The 19380-nt window shown below is 43.0% G+C and overlaps 1 protein-coding gene across 4 annotated transcripts; it reads left to right on the forward strand.

Moving 5' to 3' along the window:
* Window positions 1-3531: 3531 nt before the first annotated feature.
* Window positions 3532-19230, forward strand: HMGXB4 (HMG-box containing 4). Of its 4 annotated transcripts, none has more exons than XM_075075916.1 (10): window positions 3532-3784; window positions 6626-6776; window positions 8091-8166; window positions 9125-10278; window positions 11484-11565; window positions 11934-11998; window positions 12285-12390; window positions 12953-13122; window positions 14782-14904; window positions 16886-19230. In XM_075075916.1, the coding sequence occupies exons 4-10, from the start codon at window positions 9196-9198 to the stop codon at window positions 16928-16930; spliced, it is 1674 nt and encodes a 557-aa protein (XP_074932017.1). In that variant the 5' UTR covers window positions 3532-3784; window positions 6626-6776; window positions 8091-8166; window positions 9125-9195; the 3' UTR covers window positions 16931-19230. The 4 variants fall into 4 exon arrangements, with proteins under 4 accessions (XP_074932017.1, XP_074932035.1, XP_074932009.1 ...); XM_075075934.1 differs by having other exon boundaries at window positions 6626-6767; XM_075075925.1 differs by lacking the exon at window positions 3532-3784 and adding an exon at window positions 5998-6060.
* The last annotated feature ends 150 nt before the right edge of the window (window positions 19231-19380 follow it).

The raw sequence follows: 19380 nt of genomic DNA on the forward strand, positions 1-19380 counted from the left end.
ATGAATGCACACACTCTTGTGGCTTTGTTAATGACTATATTCCCAGATGAAAAGGCAAGAAAATGAATGCATCCTGCAAAAAAAAAACCCACCAAAGATAAATGGGAATTAATTTAAGTAAATCCCCAACACTGAAACAATGCACATAACAGATCTTTTTAAGTTTTGCCTTTCTAAGGAAGGAAGTCTTTGTATTCAAACAAGACTCACTAGCCTTGTTTAAAAATAACAGTAAGGAAAATATACGGCTGAGGAAATTGGCACTCACAGTCCATTTCACCTAAAGTCCACTGTAACATTGTAGTCACTTTCTCCATATATTCATAGCCTTTTAAAATATATTTATTTTTCTTAGAACATATCCAAATGTAACAAGCCATGCGTCCTTTTTAAGGGCAGTTTGGTAGCTAGTAACATAAAGTGTTGTAGTGTGCAGAGAAGAGTAGCACTGCCTGTGCAAAAGAAAGCAGGTTTTCCATGGATAGCTGGGGATCAGAGATTTTAAATCAGGTCCCATTCCAGTTAATGCCAAATCATCTTGGAAAGGTCCCTTCCAACCCAACCTATCCTATGATTCTATGATAGCTGAGATAAAAATTACAGAAAAATGGGGCAGGAGCGAAAAGAGTTTTGTGAGTTGCAGTCTACAACAGGGAGAATAGATAATTGTTCATACAGCTCTGAGTGCCATATTTTATTCTATACATAACTTGGCTGTGGGTTTGTGCTCCTGTTACTATTCATTCCCTTTATACCATCGCACTTGAGAGCCTGCTGAACTAAGCACTAAAAGACAATGAAACAAAGAGAGGGCTACTGAATCTAGAAACTTGCACCTTAGTGCAGGCAGGGGAAAAGAGGCAGACAAGGATAGATCGTGGATATAATCCAGGGAAAGCAAGACCATGTTAGGTGGCGTCATGGGCGGTAACCCTTAGCACACAACTAATCTTGCATTAAGCATAGGAATGTATACACACATGCTAAAACATGCACTGGCAAGAGCATTTCATACAAAATGCACCTCACTGCCAAGAGGACACCTCAGGGAACATACCATGCACCTTTCTGCAGTTTCTCTCCCTGGCACGTAGGCAAAAGAATGCAAGGTGTTCTGAACAAAAGGAATAAGCAATATTCTCACAATAGTCTGAGACTGACTGACTGAAGCTGCACTTCAGGTCTTAAAAACTATGGGAACTGTCTGATTTTCTGATTCCCTCACTACAATGTCTTCTATTCAAGAGTAGAATGAAACAATTCCTTCAGGTGTTAAGGTCTTTAAGGGGCACTGACTCTTTTGAATTTCCTATCAGCGTCCTGACATTTTCCCCACCTGACCTGTATAATGTAGGTGCACACTCTAAAGGGATCCCTGGATTTTCTAGAAACACAAAAGGCTAAACTGTTTGACAGCACCCAATAAATGCCAGTGTTTTGTATTGGCTGGTTCCCTTTATTAGCTCTGAAGAAGGGGAATGATTGAAATTAGTTTTTCCAAGCATTTCTGCACAGACAAAAAGTGCAGTAGGAGGGACTACATGTTGTTGTTGTTGGTGTTGTTATTATTATTATTATTATTATTGTTCTGTGGGAGGAAAGGAGCATTGATAGATCTCACCACGGGAAATCTGAATGACTGGTGCTTCAGTGGCTTTATGTGCAAGATCCTGCTCTATGCTCATTTTTGCAAATTCACCTGCAAATTCATTCTCTCTCCTCCACATACAATCACTGACACAATCTAATACCTATGAACCATCCAGCACTAAAAACATAAAACTGCAGGGGAGCTAGAATACTTTCTCATTCTAGGGTGCAGAATATTAAACATACTAACCCTACATATTTACTAGCTATCATTATCAAATGCCTGCCATCATCAAATACCAGGCTAATTTAGGCTTTCAATTTTCAAAGCAATCTCTATCCCTGTTCCTTTAGGCTGCATCTAGCCTCTCCCAACCATGCCAATGGCTTATTTTGACTTGCTCCCATTCTGCCTCCACCTGACCCATAGGCCAAGTGCTCCCAGAAGTTAACTGATGTTTCCATACCGTCCATGATATGAGCAAGAAAGCTGAAGACTGTAAAATCCTTGTGACTGGAGCCATGTTTTTGTTGTACTGTGCATTGCTGAATGGGGTATGGATCAATCACTGGGACCCCTACAAACGTCATCAATAATTGGAGGTAAAGAGTTCAACTCTGGCAAGGTCCTGGTCATAAATTTGCAGAAGTACTTGTCTACCTGGTTAACTCCTCCCTGGGTTATAGGCTGGAGGGCAAGGAGTGATTTTAGAGTTTCACCAGCAGCAGACACACACGTGTACATGTGTGAGACCATCTGCGCAGGCCTTGTGTTCAGCCTTAGGGCTGGTGTGTTTTAGTCTTGTGTTACAGCTGCTTCACCTGCAGATGTTGACCTGTGCATAAAGGCTGTACCACTGACCTTGGATCAAACTATACTTTCACAGAGCATAACAGGAGTAGGCCCCTGTTCTCTTCTAATTCCTCTAGGCTCTACCGTACCACAAGTAATTACTGTCATCATTATGTACTTGCTGGGACACAAAAGCATCATCAGAACCAGAAGGCAAATCTATGAGCGCTGGGGAACGAGAATGTCTGTGATGGATCAAGCTTAACCTCGGGCATGGCTGGGAATTGTAGCCTGCAGACAGCATGTGACTGGAAGCAGCCTCTGACAAAGAGCCGTTCGACTGTCTCCCAGCATCTAAATAAAGACTCCTGCCATCAGTGGAGATGATGGGATTTAAAGTAAGAGTCAAATGAGCTTTGCTGAACATGGACCTCCTGAGAGCAAAGAAAGGCTAACCTGGCGGGAAAAAGACTTATCTTTTCTGACCAGGCTGTTTCTTGAGGTTTTTTACCTCTATCTTGAATCCTTTGAGGTAACCAGTGAGCCCTTGAGAAGGTGCTGGGGGTAATTTGCCTTTCTCTCGCCTGCCACCTTCGGACAGTGGACTGGAAGGGTGTGAGGGCTGCATGACGCCTTCTCAGGCCTGAGTGCGCTCTTTGGACACGCTTATCTTGGCTCCAGCTGGTCCTGACTCTCCACCAGTGCAGACCATCCACTCAGTTCCACAGGGAATCAGATGGGCTTACAGGAGATGTGCCCGTCCATGTGCATGCATGACTAACCTCAGGGAAGTGCTGGCTCTGTAACTGCTTAATAGCAGGAATTCACCATTTCCCATTGACCCATCGTGGCAGGCACAAACCTTCCAACAACCCACCCACGCTGCAAGCCCTGACAGCCCCGAGGCTCCTCTCTTAAACGGGTGACAAGAGAGAGGCAGGTGGGCGCCGGCTCCGCGGGGAGAGCAGGGCCGGGACTTTGAGGGGGCACCCGGGTGGGGTGCCTGGGGTCTCGGTGGGGTGACCCTGCTCAGAGCCCCGGGAAACGGCGCTCCCCGCCCCCGCCATCGATACGCTCGGTAATCCCGCGCCCCGCCTTCTACCCCGCCCTGCGGGTGCCACGTTGGAGGTACTCGGCGCTCGGCTGGCTGCCCCTCGGTCCCGGCGCCGGGCGGGTGTCCCTTGTCTCCCTCTCCAAGATGGCGGCCGCAGGCGGCGGCGGCGCGGCGGGAAGCGGCGGGGCTGAGTGAGGCAGCCGCGACGCATCCCCACCCTGCGGCAGCGGCTTGGCACCAGCGGGCCGGCAGTCCCCGCCGCCGCTGGGCGGCTCCGCCGCCGGGCCGCGCTCGGACCTGCTGCAGGGGTGGAGCCGCGGGCCGGAGCGAGGCCGGAGCCCGCTCAGGTGAGAGAGCGGGCGGGAGCGGGGTGGCCGAGACCGCTTCACACGGAGGCGGCAAGGAAGGGCGCGGGTGGCGGCGGGCCCGGGCCCTGAGGACGGCGGCGCGCATGCGCGGGGCTGGACCGCGGGGCGCTCCGGGACAGGCCCGGCCCGGGGTTTGCGGCGGGGCCGCTGTCAGCGTTCGTTCCCTCCGCCGCGCTGGGAACTCCCGGCGGGGCCCGTCCGCCCCCGCGCCTCCACCGGGGCGCTGGGAGCGGCGGCGGGAAGCGAGGGAGCCTGGCCCGAGCTGCCGCCCCTCCGCTTTCACCTGCCGCCGCCTGCCGCCAGCGGGGTGCGCGGCCTCCCGTGGGGGCCGGCGTGCGGAGGTCCCGGTGGGGGTCGGGGTGCTGCAGAAGAGCAACGCGTGGCCTGGTCCCGCAAGCATGTGCGTTGGGGAGCGGGAAACGTGGAGAGAGAACATCTCCCCTGAACCTCTGCGATTGCTGCTGAAACCGAAGCATTTGAAGCAGGGGAACCTAATTGGGATTTATAGGATGAGGCAAATTAAGGATATGGTTTGTATTTGCAGGGTTAGAGATCTAGGTTATAAACCCCTGTGAGCATTATCTACCAACCTTGATACCTGCCAAGCAGGTAACATTGTAAAAGAGAATAAAAGGTATGCATGTAGCTATAAACAAACCTTAGTTTCTCCAAGTCATCCATTCATGAGTGACTGTCTTCAGTTCTGTTTTGCTGAAGACTGTCTACATTAGGCCTTTGTCCTCTTGAGCACAATGCTTTAGTATCATGTGTATTCCCACTGAAGTCTATATGACAACTGAACGTGATGGAATGTTCACAAGATCTGGCTGGAGGTTTTGAGCCTACAAGTGGCAAGATGCTTTTTTATTGCAAAGTGCAGTGCTCTAGTGTGAGTACATATGTGGTACTTTTGTGTGCAAACATAAATTCAGCCTACAAATTGCTGTGCTTGCTACCAGCAATATGTAATGGTCAGAATACTGCCTTCAAACATTTTGTGGCAGATGGTTTCCCAAAACCTGAAGAAATAACATGTATTCCTATGAATTTAAACAGAAACATCTCCTGTGTACCTGCAAGCTTGATTTAGTTGGGACTTCGTTGTTACACTTAAGTAACCACTATAGTTGTACATTCTCGGTCTCAGCCAATTATTTATAAAACTGAGGTACACGCAGGGGAGTACAAGCACAATTTTCCCACTCCCAAGGTATTCAGTGTAACTTCAGTGTGGCAGGATTACTGTGACAGCTAGAATGAACAAGCTCCATGGTCTTTGTGGTTGAACCCTTACACATGTGCACACACAAAATCAGTTAGGTTCAATTGGTTTAATGTCTTATGAGCAGAAGGTCAATCTTTTCATGTTAAGCTGGTTGCTGACAGAAGAACAAAAGCTGTTTACTCTGAGAGAACCTGAGTGCAGCCATTCCATAAGGGCACTGTGCTGCTATATGCCAGCAACCATGGAACAGAATGACTCAGTGAGGAGGCCTGAAACCTGGGAGCTGACAGGGGTTTGGGTGCTGCGGAAGACCTAGTGAAAAGGAGTGCTTTCTTGTGTTCCCTCTCCTAGGCTGGCATCCAGAATGGCTGCAGTGGTAGTGTTGGGAAACACATCAGAAGGATGTACACCTTCACTACAAAATGTGCAATCCTTTAGTTAAAAATATGTCAGATAATTCTTTTGTAATACAGTGATTCCTGCCTGGTTCCTTCTTTTCCTTCACTTCATCTGAGATTCAAGGGCCTGGAATCTCTTTTTAAACATCCCACTTGCTACCTACAGTGGATCCTGACAAAAAATGGCTTTGACACAAGTTCGGTTGCAGTTTTGTACATCATGAAAATCAAACTCAGCTGTCTTCTCACCCTCTTCCTATTTTTGTAAATAAATTACTTCAGTGATTTGGAGATTTTACAAGGAAGAGGTGGTCTTTTATATCTTCAAAAGAATAGAACAACCTCCAATTTAATTAAAAAAAAAAATTCTGTCAAGCCTGAAGGGTGAACATGAACCGACCAGAAGGTAGACTCCTTTCCTTTCCCACTGTCTTCTAGAGAATCTTAATTTGGTTCAGAGGAAGTTTCCCATTTTACATTGTGATTCTTCTTTATGGGAGGGTTATTTTCATTCTTTGTTTCTCAGACCTTTTCCTGTAGATGGGAAGGGGGAAAAAAGCCCAGACATGGCAACACATTCTCAGGCTCCTGCAGAACCACCGTGGCTTATGATGACTCCAGGAAGAAAGAAGGTATTACTGCTTCATAATCTCAGAAGGAGTTGCTAAAAAAAAATGAAGTGTACCCTCTGCAGGCCTTGCCAGGCCATGTAGTCAGAGTGGGAAAGGAAGCTAGTATGCTGTGGAGCCCTTAAACTTAACCTGGCCAAGTTGCTGGAGGATCCCAAGCCCTTGACTTCCAGATATAAGGTACTGGGATTAGAACTGGAGAGAAATGGGTGGTATTTCCTAATGCAAACACCCTGACTGGAAACTCTGCCACTGCAGCCTTTCTTCTCCCTGCCAGGTCAATGGAATGGGAGACTAGGGATAGGGATATATTTAGTCATGGAAACATTTCTAGGTCCAGTTGTCTTTAGGAGGAAATATACAAGGGTTTGAAATGAAATCTTGAGTGATTGTGTTATAGCATTAGAACACTGAGCCCCATCCCTATGGTCAGAAAGTACAGACTGTTATCTTCTAGGCCCCTGTACTTGTTGGGTTTTGTGCATCACTCTGTGCAAATGTCCACGTCTGTCATTCCTTAGTGGGGTAGTTAATTTCTTCCTTTTTTCCCATTTCACGTAAATCTCAGAGTTCCTAGAGAGTGACCAAAGCATTGATGACATGGGGCTGGCAACTGACAGGATACAGTGAGAGAAAGAGTGCTCCTACAAGGGTCTGCTGCAAGGGGAAGATGAGATAGCAACTCAGGACAGGAAGCCCTCAGAGAAAAGGTTGAAGGTGTAAGGATATGTGTAAAGCTAGTGACTGAATGGGATGGATGGGTTTCTTGTTCTTTTTTATATGGAAATGCATGTAGAAGACAGCAAGAGTAGCTAATTGTGTCCTGTATTGTTCAGTAACTTTTCTGGGGAAAAGGAGGGGGTGAATCCCAATTACAACTGATTCCGATTTCTTTGGCCTCGGAAAATAGGATAGTAGGATTGATTTAGAACCTTGCAGGTTGTAAGATAGCACAAATAACTTTTTACACACACAAAAAAAGATTTTTAGAATTTACAGTTGTATAAATAGCTAGCAGAGGATGAATATAATGTTAACTGAAGCGCTGTTGTCTTCCTGATTCTGCAGACAGCCTGAAATGATGGCTCTTGAGAGGTATGAACTTTGCCTATTCACCTCTTTGGGGCCTTAAATCACATAGTGACAACTTAAGTTTCTTTGAAACTTTCCTCTTTCAGCTAAAATTTCTGATGTTAGCTCAACGGTGACTATCCTGTGATTATTTTTATTTATTTTTTAATCTGGAAAACAAGTTCTAGTTGAAAATTAAAATTTTCTTCTACCATGCAGATGGAATTCGGTGAAGGAGCTTCATTTTCAGACCATAAATTGGTCAAGAGACAAATAATAATCGGGTTACATGACATTACGGTCAATTTTTTGGCCTGTCATTTTAATTGTCACCTCTCTGTACCTCCTTTCACTTCTTTTATCTTTTTCAGTATATTAAACATGAACTGCTCACCTTCATTTTCAAGGCTTGACAGCCTATGCATGCTTAGTTATTTCTCAGCTGTATTAAGAGGTAGATGCCTGTCTTTTTTATCAACTCATCAGCTGATCTCGAAGTGCTGGCTTTCATTGCCCATTTCTTAACACTTTCAAACGTGTTTTTTCAAGTTTTTCTTGTCTCTTCCCCCTCTCGCTTGGGGGAGCTCCCTATAGAGAGAGATTTCAGTTTCCTTATAGCCCTGTTGTGCTGCAGTGCCTACAGCAAGCTTGATGCTGGTTAGGCGGCTGTTGTGCTGAGACCAGTCCTGACTAATACCATTTTTTGTATTCTTCCACCTATCTGTACCATGCTTTTTGTTTCTTACCTTAAACCTACACTGTGGGCTCTTGGGGACAGAGTATGTTTCCTCTGTTTTAGCACCTAGAATAATGATCCTGGTTTATATACCTAGGGTTCCTTGGTTATAGTAGTACAAATAACTCTTGGTATCTCCTACAAATTATTGACTGTGTCAATAGTCCATGTGAATCTTGTATTAATTCGCTCTTGTGTGTCAGCAGCTTTTTTCTTCTTATTCTAGGACAGTGAGCTTTTTCCAGGGACAGAACCTCACAAAAAGAAGAGAAAGCACTCCTCGGATAAGCTTTGCTGCAGCGGTAAGATAGTAATCAGGCAGGGGAAGGGGCTAACATCATGACTTTGAGGAAAGGATGCTGTTAAACCAGTGTCATCAAGCTTTATGGTGAGCACTTTATGGGGGGAAGGTACATCAACCTATCATAGGAGAAGTAATCAGAAACCTGATGCTGATCAGCACCAGGCAGCAAAAGATTAGGGAGTGATACTTTCAGAGTCTGGCTTAACAAGTTGCCATTGTTGGGATAGAGATCTTCCACCCCACTTTTCACTGACAAGTTGTAGTTTTCTAACCCATGCCTTCCTTTCTGTCATTTGCATATCTTTTTCCCTGTTGCATTACAAACTGTAATTTTACTTGAAGATGGTATTACTTTCTGTGAATTTATAAAAATAGAATGCATCACGGTGAAAAGTAAATGCTTTTGTGTTCAGTTTAAGTACAGAAACATTATTCTCACAATTAATAAGCTGGCCAGAAATGACAATTCTCTTCATAAAAGCTTAACAGGTTTAAGATTTATTTTTGGCCCAATGAAAAGAGAAAGCCAAGCTGAAATTTTGTCAAAATCTGTTTTCAGAATGAAAAAGCTTGTATTTTCAATATTCTCACCTTGGCTAAAAATGGCATGAAAACCTTGCACTTGAGATGTAATTTCAGGCTCAATAAGATACATTTGCATCAAAATATGTTCTTTCACAATAGAACACAGAGATTGACAAAACTTCATGAACTTTCCTAATCTGTCTTCCTGCCTTAAATTATTTGACCAACTCAGGCGTTACAGCTCCTGAATTGCATTAGTAAGGCTGCGCTGAACTGGCTCCAAGCTTCAGAGATCATCTCTTTAAGCCAGGATGCAAATCTGTTAGCTGTAGTCATAAGTCTTGCAGGATTCCCACGTCACTTCTTTTGGCTAGTATAATGCTGACTTTAAGGGAATCATCTTGATGTACATTTTCCTTGATCTTTTTCAGGTGTTTCACCTTCGGATCTACCATCAAAGAAGAAAAAAGCAGTTTCTAGCCCATCCTCAGCTGATACAACCATGGATTTGCTCAAGGCTATCACCTCACCTTTAGCCACAAGCTCAAAGTCTTCGAAGAAGGCCTCTGAAAAATCATCTTATTCTTCCTCTGGCCATTCTGAAAGCAAAAAGGAGCACCACAAGAAGAAGCTGAGTGGGAGCAGCGTGGAGCACTCAGTGGACGATGGCAGCTTCCACAAATCTAAAAAAATGAAACCTCTCTACGTGAACACAGAGACACTTACTCTTCGTGAACCTGATGGCTTGAAAATGAAGCTCATCCTTTCACCGAAAGAGAAAAGTAGTACAGCAGATGATGATTCTTTCTCCTACTCTTCAGCACCAGCAACTGCAAAGAAATCTTCAAAGAAACCAGCACGAGATGAGCAAGGCTCATTCCTGCTGGGTCATGAACTGCAGGGCTTTCTGAAGACATCCCGGAAGAAGCACAAACCACCTCCGGACCCACATCCACCTTCTGAGAGTTTTGGTGCCGACACCTCCCTTTTTTCAGAGGGCCATGGGAGCGAGTATGAGATTTCAGGTATGGAGGCACCGCCAGAATCTGGTTCCTCTTCTGGTGGGGAGTTGGAGGCTGGAGAGCTAGTGATAGATGACTCCTACCGGGAAATCAAGAAGAAGAAAAAGTCAAAAAAAAGTAAGAAAAAAAAAGACAAGGAGAAACACAGAGAGAAGAAGCACTCTAAGTCGAAAAAGAGTTCTGGGCATGCTCCTGTGGCAGCAGCAGAAGTAACAGTGTCACCACCAGTTCCTCCCAGTACCCCTTATGTTCTTCCTCCACCTCCTCCTGCTGGTTTTCACACAGATGGTCAAGGTGAGAAGAGGAGGAAAAAGGAAGACAAGGAGAAGGACAAAGCTGATAAATGGGAAAAGGAAAAGGAAAGAGAAAAGGAAAGAGAAAAGGAAAAGGAAAGAGAAAAGGAAAAGGAAAGAGAAAAGGAAAAGGAAAGAGAAAAGGAAAAGGAAAGAGAAAAGGAAAAGGAGAAGGAGAAGGAAAAGGAGAAGGAAAAGGAAAAGGAGAAGGAAAAGGAAAGAGAAAAAGAAAAGGAAAGAGAAAAGGAAAAGGAGAGAGAAAGAGAAAAAGTAAGGAAAAATAGAAGGGAAAATATAAATTGGGTGATGGGTAATGGTGAATTAGGCACTCCATTACAAAAGCATGTTAAATTGAAACAGAAGGATAACTAATACCGGGATCGACAGCTTCACTGAAGCATGTCTGGAAAAATGTGTCAGCCACTGCAATTTCTGTTCATAGCAAAAGGAATATATATCATTCTGGGTTTGTGGCACATGCAGTCTTTAGCCAACAGAGGTTCTTTGAAAGGTTATACTTAATGTGGTACCTGTACCAAGCATGACTCCATCATTTGCGAAGGTAACCAGTTTAGCTATTGCCAGGGAGACTTTTGGACCAGTGATCTAGTCCGTCATCACAGTTCCTGTAAAAAGGAATTGACCTCTAACCTGAAAAGTGAAGACGTTTATCCATTTACTCCTGTATTCAAATGAAGTTCTAATTCTTAGAGAGTACCACATTCCCGGTTTTATCATGTACTCATAAATTCAGTTTTCCATGGTTAGTGTGTAAAAATATGAGTAGGAGAAATGGTAGCTGGCATATGAATGAGTTTACAGGTGATGTAACTGTAGCCGTGTGAGATCGTAAGTGGGGAGAAGCAGTTTGTGTATGTTCAGATAGACAGGAGTTGCTTTGTGTCAGGAAGTGGGCAGATGTAGCCCAAATTTGTTCAGCCATTATTCTGTTCTATTTGGTAACTTTTCTCTGGTCATAGCTTGGCAACCGCTTATGCCTCTGCTGTCAGTGTACATACACTGTCTATTTTCCTGCCAATTTGAAGTGTTGTAAGGATGCAAGGAATGGAACAAAACATTATGATGAGGACTGAATTGTTTTGACAGATCTATGACAGGTACTATGAATAGTATGACAGATTTTTTAATTATTATTTTAACTTTTTAAACCGAGATATTTGAACAGAGTTGTATGTTGTTCCTGGATTTAACACAGCAGGTTGTTGTAACTTATGAATGAAATGCATTGATAGAGTTGTTGCAAGATAAGCCTTGTACTAAGACTGCTTCCATTTGGTTCCTGTGCTTTCATAAACACTAAATTCAGCCAGAACATGTAAAACACTGCTTTTTTAGGTTCCTGATCTAAGCACCACATCTTTCTTTAAGTCTTCAATAAATGTCAAATTCTTACTGAATTCGAGTAGGTCTCATTACAAATAAAAATCTTTTTTTCCTTTTCTTCTTCTGACTAGCCAAAGAAGAAAAATATGTCTGCCTATCAAGTGTTCTGTAAGGAATATCGTACAACTATTGTGTCTGAGCACCCTGGAATAGGTGAGAGAATAATCGAGTGTTGATAATCTAATAATGTTTTGGTTTCATTGCATTTTAACCAAGCTGTGAATCTGGATAAAGAAACGGCTAGCTCTTTCTTCCTCTACTTAAAGAGTTATCTTCATTGTGTCACCTTCCTGTATATACACGTGTGATTATATTCCTGGTATCAGCTTCTTTTTTCATTTTGAACAGTAATGGGAATGCATACTGGCAGTCATTTTCAGGACAGTGTGGAGAGTTCCAGTTGTGGAATGGGTTGCTTCCTATGCATGGGCCAATACATTTTCTATGTTCTGTTCATGATTTTATGATTTCGTTTGTTTTAAACATTTGTTTTAAACATTTTTCTTCTTTCCTTCTGCCAGACTTTGGAGAGCTAAGTAAAAAACTGGCAGAAGTATGGAAGCAGCTACCTGAGAAGGATAAACTGGTGAGTTGTGTGTGAGATGTTTTTGTAAAATGATTTCTGTAAACTACGTGCTTATGCCAGAACATGCTGGCAGCATTGACACCATACCTTGAAAAATGCTTACCTGCATCCCCAGAGTATGTAAAGGCGGAAACCTTGTCCTTGTGATCATAACAGCATCCATTTGCTTCTCATGGTATTGCTTCACCAGTTAGCTGCATAACATCATTCTGCCTCCAGGTCCTGGCATCAGGTAACAGAATTACCTAATGTTATGAATCTCTCTTTTCATACCTGGTAACTGCAGATCTGGAAACAGAAAGCTCAGTATCTCCAACACAAGCAGAATAAAGCAGAGGCCACCACTGTGAAGAGAAAGGCATCATCTTCAGACGGTGCACCAAAAATAAAAGGTAGTTGTTCCGTTTTATTTGTTCTATTCTTCTTTCTTGGACAGGGAAGGTAGCGTTGCCTGTGGAGTAAGGAACAAAGGTCCTTTCCTGCTTCACACCCCTACCTGATTTCTCACAAGTCTTGACATTTAACTCATCATATTACTCAAAAACAATGTTTCTGTGAGAGTGAGAATGATGTCAGCATTTTAAAAAAATACTTCCTTGTCTAATTTGTAGAATGGTATTGATTTTAGCAGTTTAGGGATTGAAATGTAAAATAAGAAGAGGCGGCAGGGAAGTTCTAGTGGGGTGGGATTAGTTTGCTGCTAGAGGAAAAAGGCTTGTTCTTGGCTTAGCATCTCTGTTTATCAAATCTCCCAAACCAAACCTCCCAAATTGTGTTCAGCAGAGGTAGGTGCTTTGTACACATAGAAGGAAAGTTTTGACTCCAAAGACCATAGGACCAGGTCCACAGAACTATTTAAGCATCTCATGCCTTTTGAGATTGAACTTAGTAAATAGGCCTGTAACCAAAAGAATAAAAGAAGAGAATATGGAATTTTAATTTGTGTGTTTCCAGCTTCTCCAACAGGAGTGATTTCCCCTCATAAGAAATCCCCCACTAGCACCGTGGTGGTGTCTTCTTCACCAGCCAAAGTCCCTGAGACGGATCCTATTGATGTAGCTGCACACTTGCAGTTGCTGGGTGAATCTCTGAGCCTCATTGGACACAGACTGCAGGAAACAGAGGTGAGTCTGTAACCAGCAATGTCACAGCGATGTTATGTAATCTGCACACAGGATTGGGGGACTATTATTTTATTTTACTTAAAAGTTTAGCCAATGCTTTTCTGTTAGGAAGAGAAACTAGAGATGGCGTGGCATGTTTCTTTGATGCATTGCTGTTTGTTCTCAGTGAAATAAAAAGCCTTGTTTCTCAGTAAATGCTAGGCATCAAAAAAAGACAGGTCCTTTGCAGTTCTAGGTCCTTGAAGGCAATTCTTAGTTCAATAGACTCTATAGTCTTTTCTTACTATACGTTTACCTTGGATCTGGTAGTTCCTTTCTATCTTTGCCAATCTCTGCAGAGAAGGCCTTTACCAAGATGCTTTTTGCATGTCCTGTTGTTTTCTGGCAGTATGATGTTGCCAGTGCTTTGGATAGAGGCTTACTATTGTTTCAGTTTACCTGGTAACGAAGATGATGTTTGATTTTTAGAATCACAGAATCATTTAGGTTGGAAAGGACCTTTAAGATCATCAAGTCCAACTGTTAACCTAACACTGCCAAGTCCACCCCTAAACCATGTCCCTAAGTGCCACACCTACCATTTAAACCACTTCAATAGTTTCCTACTGTTAGATGATAGTGTTTCTGTGCACGCACACACACATGCACACACACTTTCAGAACTCAGCCCAGCCTGTAAAGAGAACACATATTTGTCTCAAATCATATAATTGAATTTTGTGACTAATGTGATCATCTCATCCCACTATGCTTACTTGTTTTATAGGCAGTATAATAAACGTTCTTGCATTTTGTTTCTGGTGTGTCCGATTGAGAACATTATTCAGAGGAACAACTGGACTAAAATCTCTTCCTTTACAGAAAGGCACCTTGAATATTGTGTTTAGTTTTGGGCCCCTTAGTACAAGAAGGACAACAAGTTGCTGGAGCATGTCCAGAGAAGAGCAGTGAAGCTGGTGAAGGGTCTGGAGAACAAGTCTTATGAGGAGACATTGAGGGAGCTGGGGTTGTTTAGTCTGGAGGAGGCTGAGGGGAGACCTTACTACTCTCTACAACTACCTGAAAGGAGGTTGTAGTGAGGTGGGTGTCGGTCTCTTCTCCCAAGTTACTAGTGATAGGACAAGAGGAAATGGCCTCGAGCTGCACCAGGGGAGGTTTAGATTGGATATTAGGAAAAATTTCTTCACCGAAAGGGTGGTCAGGCATCAGAACAGGCTGCCCAGAGAAGTGGTGGAGTCTCCATCCCTGGAGGTATTTAAAAGATGTGTAGACAGAGATGGCACTTGAGGGCATGGTTTAGGAAACATGGTAGTGTTGGGTTGACGGTTGGACTTGATGATCCTGGAAGTCTTTTCCAACCTTAATGATTCTATGATTCTAAATTCCCTTTCCTGAAAGTGTATCGATGACAAAAGCATTTGTTAGAGTTAGCATTTCTTTAGACTTCAATAATAAAACAACTATTGTCGTAAGGACTCATGTAGTTAAAAAAATAGATGGTACAAAATGGCAAAGAAATTCCATTACAAAAAATTGTGGAATTAAGTGTTTAATGCAACCAACAACTTTCTGACCTTTTCTGTTGTGCCCTACTTCTTGTGAAAGAAACATAATTTCCACTACTCATCTCTAGCCATTTTTTTCTTTCCTTACTTCCAGGGAATGGTGGCTGTTTCAGGAAGTTTGTCAGTACTTCTGGATTCAATCATCTGTGCTTTGGGCCCGTTAGCATGTCTGACCACGCAACTGCCTGAGTTGAATGGCTGCCCTAAGCACGTTTTGGTGAGTTCCTTGTGGTTATTTCCATTCTAGCACTGTTAATTTCATTAGAGTCCAGCTAGAGTTTTTTTTGATGAATCAGTCGTATCATGTGATTATAATTGCAGTGCAGTAAGAAAAATGTCATGGTTATACGCTTCTATAGAGGAACATTTCTTGAAATTCTTTTAAGATGAAACTGTTGGACAGTACTGTGCAACTTTTTTTCTCCCAGTGGCAACTGGCCTAATATTTGTAGCATTGATTGCAGTGTGTGTAGATCCTGTTTTAGTGACTGAATCAATCCATCTGGATCAAATAAAAGCGCCTATACACATACAGTATTTTTGAAAGTTGTAATTTTCCATAACAATAAAAAGCACATTCTAGCTGCTCTGTGTCACACAATCTGTTTTTCCTTTAGCATAAAAAATAACTTGTGATCTCAGGATTCCTAACGTGATTGAGTAGGGCCTTTTACATGTGCCTGTAACCTTCTCCAAGGAAAGGAAAATAGGCTGTGTTTTAAGGAACTGCATAACTACAGGTTCTTTTCCACTTTAAACTACACTTAATATTGAGCCCTGTTTTAGCAACAGCTTGTGGCATATATGTAGCATAATATGGCCATAGGCTGAGATGCACCAGCATAAAAGGAATCAGGAGTCACACCTCCAACAGGAGTCATGAATAAAGCAGAGACGGAGTGGAGCAGAAATGAAAAATAAAGATATAGTCTCCAAAAGTTAAGAGATGAAAAACAAATCTGGCAGAGAGAACAACAAAAATGAGATATGAATTGGCACGTTACAACAGGGCCACCCAAACATTGGTTCGTTCTGAGAAAGGACTATTAACAACAACAACAACAAAGTCAGCAGCTTAGTCTGTGAGCTCCCACAAACTGGTTGGCTGCACAAAAGCTGAGTCAGTGGGGTGTTCCCATCCTAAGCCATGTAAAAACATCCTATGCTTTTTTTCCTTCTTGCTCGCCAAGTGCATTCAGAGCAATGACGCTACATGACTAATGGTGCACGTATTGGAAACTTGATGAACGCATTGTTATAAAGAGCAATGGAGCTTTAGGTGGATTAAGGCACTTACCCTTCACTCTGAAAACTGGTATTCAGGCTTGATAATAAATAAATTATTCTGATTTTTACCATCGGGTACATAACGACAGTGGTGTTTTAAGACATGGATAAGATTGTCAGCGGTCGTGTTGCATGTCGAATGCAACTTACCTTTTCAGCCAGTGGGTGGCATTGTTAAACTCTAGAATCGCAACTGGTGTAGATCCAGCTCCTCTGTCTTCAGCAATTAAAAGGTGTTATTTCTGGGGCCGCCTTCGGCCATCCAGCCACAGGCTTGAGCTTACTGAAATACTGCATTTGAAGAACATACAGATAATATATGGCTGGGTCTTGTATTCTGATGTGCACAAGGAGGACTCTTACTTTCGGAATTCTCTTAAAATTTGCAAAGACAAATGGAGGGCACTTCTTTTTCTCATCTGACACTCTGTTAGTGGGCGTCTTTGAGGGTTTTTCTCTTTACTTTTACACTACAGAATTTCATAAAGGACTTGTGAGTGTAAAGTCAAGTAATTTTTTTTTTATATGCTATGGCTTTGATCACTTTGCTGAAGTCCTTCATCTCTAGTCTTTCCTGTGATTGACATGATATGGTCAAAGTGGCTTGTTTCAAATTCAGAGGTAGGGTATGGGGTTTGTACGGAGGAGGTCACTTGAGGAAAGCCTCAAGTGTTTTCATTGTTTCCAGGTGCTTCAGCAATACTGAAGCTACCTTTATGTTTAGTTAATTTACATTTCCAAAAACAGGAAAATAAGCCTAGCAGTGGTGGTGATGACTAGGCAGATTTGGTTGTCTCCTCATATGGTAACTTGTAAGACAAGTGAACGTGCTCAGTACCCTCATCTGTGTCATTTTTTAGCGATTTTGAGTCATTTGCTGACACTAAAAATTACTGAATTTCTTTTCCCAGTCGAACACACTAGACAACATCGCCTACATCATGCCTGGACTTTGATGGGAAAGGATCCTGGGATGTACTCAACCTCTGCGTAACTGACTTGTGTACATACACGCTACGCCGGTACTCCCGAAGGGCTCCGTGTGTAGGGTTTTAAAGTTTTATATCTGTATAGTATATACATAGGATTGTAACTACTTGACTTTTGTTTTAGGAAAAGTTGTGAAGTTAAGCTGAGAAAACCCTTTTGTGTTGGTAGGTGAAATGTCCTCCACTCTGAAAGTACTTTGTACGAAGAATTCAGAAAGCTGTTGAGATACTCGCCTTAAATTCAGATCCTTTACTGGGAGAAACAGCCGGAGAATGGACTTCTTGATATAAAAATAAAAAACGTCACCATGAGACAGGTCATTGAAACAGGTGGCCCAGGGAGGTTGTTGACTCTCCATCCTTGATGATACTTAAAAACTGAATGAGCAGCCTGCTCTAGTTGGACCTTCTTTAAGCAGGGGAATAGACCAGACGACCTCCTGATATCCCTTCCAACCTGAAGTGTTCTGATACTCTGTGGGCAGGTAGAGATGATAATATAGTTTGGACCAAGGAATAGAACTGAACTCTTCACCAGCCCTATTTCTGTTTTGCAGTTTAATATTGACTGCTTGAGGGGAAGGCTGGATGGCTGTTCAAAGATACAGAGGTCTTTGCCTCTTGGTCACTTCTTCCAACCCCCCCTCTTCAGTCAGTAATAACTGAAAGTTGTCAGCATCAGCTGGCTGCTCCGGTAGCTGGCATTTGAAGTGGAAGATGTCAACGAATTTAATATTTTCTTGTGGATTTGCACCCAAATCATCATTACCACGATCCATCAACCAACTGCACCGGCTTGAGAGAATGAACCTCCTGCTCATTTTTCCAGGGCATGGTCAGCCTGCTTTGATGGAGAAGAGTGGAAATAGGAAAAACTTGGATTGCTTCTACAACCTCACATCTGTTTTGTGAACAGACAACTGGTTTCTGAGATTGCTGATCCCCCATCCCTCTCACCAGCAGTATTGAAAGAGCCACGGTGCCGCTGTGAGGCAGTGACTAATGACCAGTTTGAAGCAGTTACAGCTGAGTAAGGCACGTGTGGGTTGATTGGACCAATTCCCCTTCCTTCCAGCCACACACTTGGTGTTTGGTTTTCTGCTCCTAGAAGAGGAGCTGCAGGAGAGCACTTGATTCTCATATAGGCTTTTGTGTGTCTGTATGTGTGTGTATGTGGTGTTCATATCATATGTATTTAACTTTTACCAGTATCTGTAACAGATTTTAATTTATCCTGTGTATTTCTCTCTGTGTGTGTGTATATATATACATAATTTAAAAGCAAAAAGCCCTCCCTCCACCAACAGTGTGCAGAAAATATGAATCAAGTTTGCTTCACCCCGCTTCCTGCAGGAATCAACTATATGTGTAGTCGTAAGCATTAGCATTGTGTGTGGAAACCCCAGGAAGACTTTAAGTGTTTGTAGAAAGAGGCTATCTTGTGAAGGTAGGTAGAACAACTGGAACAGAATTTGACTCTAGCCTTTCCAGCCTTATAAAAGTTTTAAAATGACAGAATAGCACTTTTTAACTTCTGAAGTAAGTCTAGCTTCTGTTTCTCGGGTAGTTGAAAGTAGGCTGTCTCTCATTGTGGCTGACCCCCAAATTGTACTTCAATTAAATCCTCGGGTGTGCAGGAGCGTTTTTCTCCATATTCCTCTTTAGGATGTATTCCCCAACTGTACCTGCACAAGATAGTCTCTCTCTTACAGGGCCTTTCTCAGTGCAGTGTTAGGTTTTCTCAGTTAGTGGAGGAGGCAGAAGGTTCTCGGTTCCCAACCCAAGCCTCAGACCAGAGCATACACACGTTTTAACAACACATGACTAATCCCAGGGAGCCTGGAATTGGGAAGGGCCCAGGAAGGAAGCAGTCCGATCCTGCCCCATACTAAAGCATCTGCTGTTGGCAGCGGCACAAAATCCCTGGCTCCTACCAGCCCTTTGCAAGCGAGAGCGCTGTGGTGACGGGGTAGATCTGCTCTGTAAGGAACAGAAGGGGATCGGCTTTAGCTTTGTTGTCTGTACAGTGGAAAACTCTTGAAGAGTTTGAAAAACACCCACAACCCTGGTGTCGTGTATTTTTATTTAAAATTTGTACACTTTGTATAATCTGTATCTTGTGGTATTTGGTACTAGAGGGAAAACTTTGGCAAGACTTAGCAGTTTTTATATTTTTGTTATTTTCTTGCTGTTCGGTCCAGATTACTTTACAGTTACACAAAGAAACTTTTTTGTACTGTATTTACAATATAATTTTGGGGTTTTTTTAACATTTGGAGTACTGTCATTCATTACTGGCACGCACTGCTGCAGCTGTCATGAGCGCCAGCATTCCGGATTTCTCAGCAAAACACACCGATTCTAAACTCCTTCAACTCAGGCGGTTCGCAGGCGACTTACGTCGTGCCGTTTGTCCG

This window comes from Phalacrocorax aristotelis, chromosome 1 (genome assembly GCF_949628215.1).
Source record: "Phalacrocorax aristotelis chromosome 1, bGulAri2.1, whole genome shotgun sequence".
Classification (NCBI taxonomy): domain Eukaryota; kingdom Metazoa; phylum Chordata; class Aves; order Suliformes; family Phalacrocoracidae; genus Phalacrocorax; species Phalacrocorax aristotelis.

Bases quoted from the DNA above. Each gene is read 5' to 3' on its own strand.
- HMGXB4 (XM_075075916.1), top strand. From the start codon at position 9,196: ATGGATTTGCTCAAGGCTATCACCTCACCTTTAGCCACAAGCTCAAAG. The intron at 10,279-11,483 runs GTAAGGAAAAAT...TCTTCTGACTAG, and splicing joins AGGAGAGAGAAAGAGAAAAA to CCAAAGAAGAAAAATATGTC. The intron at 11,566-11,933 runs GTGAGAGAATAA...TCCTTCTGCCAG, and splicing joins GTCTGAGCACCCTGGAATAG to ACTTTGGAGAGCTAAGTAAA.